The following is a 10,439-nucleotide window of genomic DNA, read 5'->3' on the forward strand; positions in this document are numbered from 1 at the left end:
GGTTGGAGCGAAAACCTACAGGAGGGTATCTCTCCTGGAACAGGGTTGGAGAGCCCTGGTTTAACGTCTCAAGAACCACTCCAATATGATATAGTTGTCTTTTTTTAAAGACGCCTGCACAAACACGCCTCTTTTACTCCATATTCCATTGTTGATGCCTGATTTTGATTTGATTTTTATAGTGTCATGCATCTTCAGGGTACCCAGGGAACATGGGTTTATGAGACACTGTATTTGCTGTAGCAGAATAAATAAATCATGTTTACTGTGTCTAGTGAAAGTCTATACACCCTTAGCACAGTCTACACATTAGCTGTCTTACAAATACATCTAATAAGGACTGGATCTTTCCCCCTACAGATCTATAGAACCTGCCCACACTTTTCAAGGTGAATGGAAATGATAGAACATTTTCCAAATGAATAACAAAAAAACGAAGATGTCTTGATTGCATATGTCTTCGCACTCCACAGTTGATACAGCTATTACAGCTGTGAAGTTTTTTTATTTTTTTATAAGACTACCAACTTTGCACAACTCTTAGGGCAACATATATCTATTGTTTTTGTCAAAATTGCTAAATCTAACTACAATTGTTTGGGAATCATTGATGGACAGCAATATTCAAGAAAAAATAAAGACTGTACTGGACCATTCAAGAACACTCTATTCTGGTGTGGCTCACGCATTAAAATGTGTGTAATTGTCCCACTGAAAAATACAAATCTGTCCCAAGTTTAGCTATTCAGAAGTCTGAGGCAGGTTTTCCTGTAACTTTTTACCTGGACTTCTTTCATATTTTTGATCCTGACATACAGTACTCCCCAGTCCCTGCCTGTGACAAGCATACCCATAACATGATGCTGCCACCACAATAATTGGCAATACAGAGTTTCACTCGTGTTGTATTGGATTTGACCCAAACCTCTCGTTTTTAACTCGGGTCAAATTAAATATGAAAGGAGCAAAGTCCAGGTAAAAAGGTTGGCAGAAACCCTGTCATAGTCTTCTGAAACCTAACCCTGCGATAGTTTCATTTTTCAGTGGGACAATTACACAAAAGTTAATGCCAAAGACATACGTGAATGACTTTCCAAGCGGTGTTGAGTGATCATGAATGGTTTAGTCTCAGCCCTGACTTAAATCTGCTTGAAAATCAGTGACATCAATGATTCCCAACCAAATCTTCTGTACATACAGAAATGAAACACAAAATAAATGCCTTTTTTTCATTTACAACTTTAATTTATAATCATGTCACATCTTCCAAGCTTTGGAGACCAGGAACACTTATTTCCTAAATAGCCGTTCAAGTTTTTCTTAACAGGAACTATTCTGGCTTAGTGATTTTCGTTACAACATTGTTGTATATTCAGTGAGTTGGACACCTTTCAAATGCTTCATTCCTTCCTCCCTTGAGGTAATCACTGGTCTGTAAGTGAGTGGATATAGGTGAAGACATGGTTTCCATCTTTCACAAATCTTTGTCATATCAGTGATTTCCTTAAAGAAGGAAGGAAAGAAGGGAAGAAAAAAATGGCATCTTGAAAGAGCCTGTTTATCTCTGTAGGAGGATGGTGGTGCGGCAGCGCCTCCTCCATCGGGAGGAGGAGGAGGAGGTGGTGGGGGAGGAAATCTGATGGGGGAGATGAGTGCCATCCTGGCCCGACGGTGAGCCACTGCCTTAGCCTTTGTTACATGTGGGGCTGGACGACTGTGTGATGAGTGTTTACGTCAAGTGTTTGTGTTTGGCGAGTGTGTGTGTGATTACGATCATATGGCTTTGCGTGCGTAAGATTGCAGAGGCTAAGCTGTTGTCTTCTTCATTGTCTTTTTGTACAGGAAGAAAATGTCAGATAATCCAGGCGTAAAGAAGGATGTGCCCAGCAATGTAAGTCTATTGTAAATCATCTTTAGTAGAGACAACAATCCTCTCATAATGAATCCTTAAGAGAGAGTGTGTGTGTGTGTGTGTGTAAGCTGCAAGTCACACTGTGGTAAAGGGATGAAGCAATGTCATTTTATGCTTTTAGGAAGACTCCTCAAAGTCCTCAGGCCAAGGTGGTGAGTAGATCCACTGAAGTCTTCATTCACTACTGTATTTGACTGGGTGTGCACATGGGGGCTGTTCCAGAAAGCATATATTTTCAAGAAATATTCATTAGGCACCACCAAATGAACAAAAACGCACCGAAACGGGGATGGACTAGCTGAACTTGTCCAAAAAGAAACAGCCCCCATGTGCATACTCATTTTTGGTTTCTTTTGCTTTTTTTTTTTCTTCTGCGGTGTGCACTAATGAATATAACCCAGATCTCTTGTCTCATATGAATTTTCTTCTCTCCTTTGTCTGATTTGAAATGCTGTGAAGCATTTTTTGGCCTTTTTATTGACCAAAATATCATATATATTATTTGATGTTTCATAATTCTCATGATCTCCTTTTGCCAAGACAGACAGCCTCAGGAGACCGTGGGAGAAATCAGCCACCATTCCAAGGTAGGGAACTCCCTGGTCAGTTGAACATCAACACAATTAACACCACCACACTCTCGTCTCTGGTACCTGTGGTGCAGGAAATTACAGCCCAGTTCACCTCCCCCCTGTTCATTACTTTTCTACAATAATTGTTTTTATGTTTTCTATGGGGGGACAAAACTAGGCAGGCACAAATTCTATCTTTTTCTATCCCACCTCTGTAAAGAGAGCGTGTTTTTAGAGAATCTTGCATGTCTCAAACAGGACTAACTCAACCACCAAGACCCAGCTGCAGGAGAGCAGCCCCACCTCCACCACCCCTGCTCTTCCTCCCGCCCCCCCATCTCCATCCTCTGCCCCATTGCCCAGGTACACCCTATTTGCCCCACCCTACCCTTATCCCTAGACCCTAATGCTGGCGCTCCATGTCTGTCTACAACTTCTCCGCAGCTACTCCACTGGTGTAGGGTGAAGTTGCCCTTAGACACTGGTCTTGGGTCAGTTTTGAATTTCCCCCCACTAATGGTTAAAGTTAGGATTGGGGAGAGGAAGCTGATATTAGATCTGTATCAAGGGGAAACTTCACCCTGGAGTGTCCCACTAGGGAACTACCAACAGCCCTGTGTGCTGAGTGTGGGCTCTTGTGCCAAGGGATTAAGCAACACAATGCTTTGAACATTTTAGTTTTTGCCGTAGCACTAACACATCTGATTCTATTCAAAGGCTTGATGATGATGATTGATTGGTTGAATCCAGTATGTATTTTAGTGCAAGGGCAAAACCTAAAATGTGCACCTCTCCAGGACCAGGATTGAGAAACACTCTGCTTTAGGTCCTAGCAATCCTCAAGGCCTGGTCATGTATTTGGTACTCTCTGTTTTTGTATTTTTGGTCTTGTTAAGGTATAAAAAACTAGCGCAAGAGATGGTTTAAGTCAACAGTGTCTTTTTGCCGCGGCTTTGCACTGAGCCTGCTGTAAGTGCCTTTACTATGACCTCTGACTAAGCATGTTTGTCCTGCTCCTGCTAATGACAAGGCCCAGCCCAGAAACGACCCTCTATACACCCTAGGCCCGCGGGACAATACCGGCCCGCAAGTTATTTATTTAGCCCCCCCCCCCACACACACACACACACAAAAAAGTTATATTTATTATTTTGGGGGGGATTTTCATTTTTGGTATAAAAAATAAAATACCAAAAAATCACAGGGACACATTATTTTCCGGCCTCCCAACCATTTACCCCAAAAAATCTAGTTTCCTACACCTGCCCTAGGCATTGGTGTAGATTTGAAGGGATTGGATGGGTATAAGCAATATGGTTAAAAAAAAAAATCCACTTAGCCTATCAGAGGGTAAGGTAGGGAAACTAGCATATTGTTTATAGTACCAGTCCAATTCTTTCATATCTACATCAAGTGCCAAGAGGTTAGGGTCTGTGTCTGGACTGGTGCCTCTCTCAAGTCGAATAATTGTCTCACCCCCTCAGATTTGGAAACAAAATGGATTAACTCAAGATCAGTAGCTATGATAAGTTAAATCTGGTGTACTAGTACATAGTTGAAAAAACCCCTATTGCAAGTAATGTAGCCAAAGTCACGCCACACTGACCATTGAAAATACTTTCTATGTCTGTACAACACCAGCAGAGGGGCATTATCCACTCCTCATTGGTCTGCTATGGCTGTTACCACAGTGACAAGATGGCTGGATAGCAGCCGTGGCAGCGTGTTTAACTAGGCAAGTCAGTTAAGAACAAATTCTTATTTACAATGACTGCCTACACCGGCCGAACCTGGGCCAATTGTGCTCCGCCCTATAGGACTGCCAATCAAAGCCGGATGTGATACAGCCTGGATTCGAACTAGGGTGTCTGTAGTGATGCCTCTAGCGCTGAGATACAGTGGCTTAGACCACCGCGCCACTCAGGAGCGTAACAACCCGCCCCTTTTGGCCAAACTGAGCTTCCATATCCTTGGTCTTTGTTGTTGACCTCCCGCTCTCTGCCCATCTTGTCCCACCATTCACTCCTTTTTTTCCCATTCTCTACCTGTCTCTCTCTCATCTCTCTCCTTCTCCCATCGCTCTTACACCCGTCTCGCCGCTCTCTCTCTTTCTCCCATCGCTCTCGCTCCTCTCTCCCTTTCTCCTCCTCCCATCGCTCTCGCTCCCATCTCGCTCCTCTCTCTGTCTATATGTGTTTCTATCAGGATGAAGGCAGTGAACAACACCACGGCCAGCACAGGCAGTGAAGACACAGAGATGGAGAGAATCAAGCAGGTAAGCTCCACCTTTGTCCTGTTTATGTTGGGTTTTAAAGGATTACTGTCATGTAGACTAGACATAACAGGAGGCCATTGCTCCTCTACTAATGGTGTCAGATAAAGACAATCTAGTGGCATCATTCTCAGATGATAATACTATTTTGATTTGTGTGTTTTAGGATATCCTTGAGGAAGTGAGAAAAGAGCTCCATAAAGTGAAAGATGAAATTATCGGGGGTGAGTTCCTGATTTGGCCCATCCCATTCAAGAAGCACTCCCTAGCGTTTTCTTATTTTGTTACTAGCAGTACAGTCAATAAGAATCGCAATACATTTTTGCTCCAGCCAATGCAGTATATTTATCTACCTTTTACACACATTATTTATTTGGTTTAATATTATTTTCTCAATTCTCATTATTACAAATCTCAGAATAAGTCATACTGATATATATGATGAGAATTGAGAGAATAATATTAATCCATGAGGTATTTAAAATAAATAATTTGTAGGTTCGGAAAATATGTGAGGAATTTTGGAGCCTCTCTCTTTCTCACTAATTCCCCCCCTCTTTCTCTTTCAGCATTTATCCAGGAGCTGCAGAAGAGAGGCCCAGTATAGTCTCTCAACATATAGCTACTGGCACCTGGACAAAAGATGGTGGGGAGGGGAGGATGAATCATACTATTTCCTGCACTGTTCAGGTTGTTCTCCCTCAATGTTCTACTCACCACACACCTATACGTTTAGGATTGTACCAATCGGCACTCTTCCGAAATTCTGTTCGCCGTTATTTTTCTCGTTTCAAGAGCTTTGCTGTGCCTCTCTTGCTCCGCCATCACTGCCTACCTTACTCTACTCACCTCCCAAGTCAACTCCCAAATCTTACCTGTGTCCATTTCTGGCCTTACTCTTCACTAGAGAAAACAATTCAGGGAATATCATCGACCACACCATCGAAACGCAGTACATTTCCAACAGTTGCACATTTAAAAGTCAACCTAACTTTGGTCGCTGCAGCAGAAGTCATTTTTTTTGTATATTTTTGTAACAAGCTGCAGTAGTTGACCACAGGGGGGCACTGTGAATCAGGAGAATTGCACATGAAGCCTATCTCTGTAGTTTCTGTACTACCCAGGAGCAGTTAGGGAACTACAAATCCCAGCTCGTAACAATAAGGGAGTTCTCCTGGTTAAATGTCTGTCTGTCCGTCTACAGCTATTAAAAGTAAGGTGTTGATCTTGGGTCAGTTTTGCATTTTCCCAACTAGTGGTTTATGTTAGGATTAGAGGCGGGGAACCTGATCCTAGATCTCTACCAAGGGGAAACTTCACCCCGGAGCCACTTTATACTGGTTGTCCTCTGAGCTCTGGCTACACCTCACATCAACTGTTTTTTTTTCACCTCAGGGATTAGCGGATGCATATCAGTTAGGACCGTCTGCACCGGGTCCTATTCCAGTTACGGGTCCTATGCCCACTTTTCCATGTAGCACAGACAACCCCAGCAGACCACCTATAGATGACAAACGGGCCCAATCCCAAATCAACCCCTAGCCCCTGCAACCTCTGCCTCACTAGTAGAGATGTGAGAAGATTGGTGTAAGCAATATGGAAAAATGTCATTCAGCCAATCAGCGCAAGTTGGAGCTATTACCATATTACTTACGCCTGTCTTATCCATTCAGATCTCCACAAGTACATATGGCTAGGGGTCGATATGGGATATGATGATAGTTTGCCACCTGAAAACAAACATAGTTATTAGAATGGGCATTGTCCTCTAAAAGCAATGAACAATTGTTGATTGGATGTTAGGTGAACAATTTTATCTATTTAAGAATGAATAAATATTTTTTTAAGCACTTTAATGCCTGGCATTTCCTAGCTCCCTGTGAAGCACGTCCAATAGGTTGCCAACCATATCCATTTCCCAATGACATGGAGAACTATGCCTGTTCTGTCCATTCTATTTCTACGTTCCTAACACTGCCTACTCTTCTAGTCGCCACATAAGAGGAGGGGAGCAGGTTGGGGACTGTACCTGGTATGATTCTGCTGCAGTGCAGGTAACTGCAACGTATCACTGTGCAGTCCAGGGACGTGTACCTGACTGTGTAGGATCTTCTAAAGACACAGTGCCTCCAGAAAGGATTCACACCCCTTGACCTTTTCCACATTTTGTTGTGTTACAGCCTGAATTTAAAATGGATATATGTCACTGATCCACACACAATATCCCATAATGTAAAAGTGGAATTTTGCTTTTAGATTATTTATTTTTTACAAATGAATACAAAATGAAAAACTGAAATGTCTTGAGTCAATAAGCATTCAACCCCTTTGTTATGGTAAGTCTAAATAAGTTCAGGAGAAGAACATTTGCTTAACAAGTCATGTAAGTTGCAGAGACTCACTCTGTGCAATAATAGTGGTTAACATGATTTTTGAATGACTACCCGATCTCTGTACCCTACAGAGCACAGCGGTCTAAGGCACTGCATCTCAGTGGAAGAGGTGTCACTACAGTCCCTGGTTCGAATCCAGGCTGTATCTTATCCGGCCGTGATTGGGAGTCCCATAGGGCAGGGCACAATTGGCCCAGCGTCATCCAAGTTTGGCCAGTGTAGGTCGTCATTGTAAATAAGAATTTGTTCTTAACAGACTTGCCTAGTTAAATAAAGGTTAAATATGCTGCCACAGCCACTATCCAGCCATCTTGTCACTCTCTTAACAGCCATAGCACCACGGAAAGTTGCAGACCAATGTAACTGACTTGCCAAGTTAAATAAAGGTCAAATATTAATACAATTATCTGTAAGGTCCTTCAGTTGAGTAGTAGGGAATTTCAAGCACAAAAACAGGGAGGTTTTCCAGTGCCTCACAAAGAAGGGCACCTATTGGTAGATTGTATAATAAAATATACCATTGAGCTTGGTGAAGTTATTAATTACACTTTGGATAGTGTACCCAGTCACTACAAAGATACAGGCATCCTTCCTAACTCAGTTGCCGGAGAGGAAGGAAACCACTCAGGGATTTCACCATGAGGCCAATAGTGATTTTAAATGACGGTTATGGGAGAGAACTGAGGATGGATCAATGACAATGTTACTCCACAATATTAACCTAAATGACAGAGTGAAAAGAAGGAAGCCTGTACAGAATAAAAAATATCCCAAAACATACATCCTGTTTGCAGTATGGCACTAAAATAATAATGCAAAAAATGTGGCAAAGAAATCAACTTTTTGTCTTGAATACAGTGTTATGTTTGGGGCAAATCCAACATCACTGAGTACCACTCTTCATATTTTCAAGAATGGTTGTGGCTTCATCATGTTATGGGTGTGCTTGTATCGGCAAGGACTAGGGAGGTTTTTTCAGGATAAAAATAAACGTAATTGAGCTAAGTGCAGGCAATCTGGTTCAGTTTGCTTTCCAACAGACACTGGGAGACAAATTCACCTTTCAGCAGGACAATAATCTAAAACACAAAATGTGAAAAAAGTTAAGGGTTGTGAATACTTTCTGAGGGTACTGTACTTAATAATACTGGCAGCTAACATGAGAGATGCCAATCTTCTGACAGAGACGCCAATCTTAGCTAATGCAACTCTGCCTTGTCACCTGAATGCACTTACAATCGTATAGATTCGTTATTAAGCAAAAAGAATAGTACTTAAATTGCATATGGTTTTCTATTTCCATTGGAAATACTGTGGTAATGACAATGGAATGTATTTTTTGATTAATTGTAATTGTTATTTTGGATTTATTAAGGGTGATTTTTCTATTAGAGAGAATGATATTTACACTCATATTTGTGAGAGAAATTGCCTTTAACACACTTGATTGGAGATGCCTTTCTGGTCAAATACAGCTGTTTCTTGTATTAAACTATGGTCTGTCTCATCTGTTGTTTTGGGTGGGTGGAGAGACTAGGGATGTATTAATCAGTTTTCATAGTGGCAGTTATATTTACTTGAATGTACACCATTATATACCGCAAGAATATGCAGTGTTTTGTGTGAATGTGCATCACCTAGTAGAGGGCTAGTGATTTCTGTTCAATGGCCTGATAATAGGAGCAGTTTTTTAGTTTCTCTGTCTTAGCTCTGATGCACCTGTACTGTATCCGTCTGTAGGACGGTAGCTGAGTGAACAGTCTGTGGCTCAGTTGACTGAGGTCCTTAATGATCTTCTTGGCCTTCCTTTGACACTGGACGCTGTAATGTCCTGGAGCGCAGGCAACGTGCCCCCAGTGATGTGTTGGGGTGCCCGCACCACCCTCTGGAGAGCCATGCGGTTGAGGGCGGAGCAGTTGCTGTACCAGGCGGTGATGCAGCCCAACAGAATGCTCTCAATGGTGCATCTGTAGAAGTGTGTGAGGGTCTTAGAGGCCATGCCGAATTTCTTCAGGTGCCTGAGGTTGTAGAGGCACTGTTGCGCCTTCTTCACCACAATGTTGTGGCGGCCTTGAAATTATATCAGCCGGTTGTCATGCAAAAGACAGTCGGTGTTATGGTAATTGTCCGTTAATGAACAAACGCACCATCGCCAGGCCTCCATGCATACAAGCCCCTGATGCGTGCGTTTCCTTTGGAACATTTACATTTAAAAAGTTGAATAATCAATTTAATATACACCATCACAATGAATACATTATTCATTTTAGGTAGGTCTAAAGAAACATTTTGATATGAAGAAAATGTTTTTCAGAAGAGCAGAATACGAGTTGGCCTACTGTATGTTTTCTGGCTATGCCCCATGCTGTAGGCTTGTTCATTTAGCAGACAAGTGCCATTATTTTATATGATTGAATAGTAAGAAGAATATAATTGAACTTGATTGAATAAAATATAATATTTTGCCCATCCCGGAGCAAGTGTGCAAATGAAGTGGTTATGTTGAGCGTAAAAGTGATCATTTGAAACAGGTCCTATATGCTAGATTCAGAGTTATTTAGCAACTTTAGTTGTGACTGATATACGCTGTTCTCACTGTGAATGTTTAAACGATGTAATCATTATAGACAAGAAAAATACAATAATTTGTGTGTTATTATTTTTAGCAAACTGTGTCTATTGTTGTGACTTAGATGAAGATCATATAACATTTTATGACCAATTTATGCAGAAATCTGTGTAATTCCATAGGGTTTACATACTTTTTCTTGCCACTGTGTGTGTGTGTGTATATATATATATATATAATATATATATAGTAGGGCTTTAGCTGAGATTGTTCTTTACAGAGTCAAGTGCTGCATATTTGTCCATGCCTCAATTGTTCCTTTACTAGCATCATTCATTCGCACTGTCGATAATTATGTTATAACTTCTAATAGTAACTGTATCTCCTGGTTAAATGTGAGAGAGGGGGGTAGTTGCCATCTTAGAGCCAACCTTGTTTTCATAACAATACTGCCTTCCAACAGTAATCTTCTCCGATTGATTAAGAGATTCAAGGGGCTATCACCATTAAGTAACATAATGGTTGAGTATTGAGTATTTAGAATGATGATATTTGAATAATTGTGAAACTTTGTCCAAAAGCATTTAACTGAAGGGTCCTCCCATATAGGGCTGTGGTGTGATTGGGCCCTTCTCACAGGCATCTCAGCTAGAAGTAGGCTACAAGTGAAGACAGACACATCAGGGATGCAACTGCGCGCATCCTTCTTATCCAATTCCGA

At 41.5% G+C, this 10,439-nt stretch overlaps 1 protein-coding gene across 3 annotated transcripts in view; it reads left to right on the top strand.

Annotated features, from left to right (window-relative positions):
- Window positions 1–9,618, top strand: part of LOC129820315 (vasodilator-stimulated phosphoprotein-like) — a 33,803-nt gene extending 24,185 nt beyond the window's left edge. For 2 of the 3 annotated variants that reach the window (XM_055877387.1, XM_055877392.1), the window contains exons 6-13: window positions 1,571–1,671; window positions 1,843–1,891; window positions 2,034–2,064; window positions 2,457–2,499; window positions 2,743–2,847; window positions 4,690–4,759; window positions 4,923–4,980; window positions 5,326–9,618. In XM_055877387.1, coding sequence (XP_055733362.1) covers window positions 1,571–1,671; window positions 1,843–1,891; window positions 2,034–2,064; window positions 2,457–2,499; window positions 2,743–2,847; window positions 4,690–4,759; window positions 4,923–4,980; window positions 5,326–5,363 — 495 coding nt within the window. In that variant the 3' untranslated portion in view covers window positions 5,364–9,618. The remainder of the gene's footprint in view (window positions 1–1,570; window positions 1,672–1,842; window positions 1,892–2,033; window positions 2,065–2,456; window positions 2,500–2,742; window positions 2,848–4,689; window positions 4,760–4,922; window positions 4,981–5,325) is intronic. The other variant, XM_055877397.1, reaches the window with a different exon arrangement.
- The last annotated feature ends 821 nt before the right edge of the window (window positions 9,619–10,439 follow it).

The sequence above is a fragment of the Salvelinus fontinalis genome, chromosome 2 (assembly GCF_029448725.1).
Source record: "Salvelinus fontinalis isolate EN_2023a chromosome 2, ASM2944872v1, whole genome shotgun sequence".
In the NCBI taxonomy this organism is placed as follows: Eukaryota; Metazoa; Chordata; class Actinopteri; order Salmoniformes; family Salmonidae; genus Salvelinus; species Salvelinus fontinalis.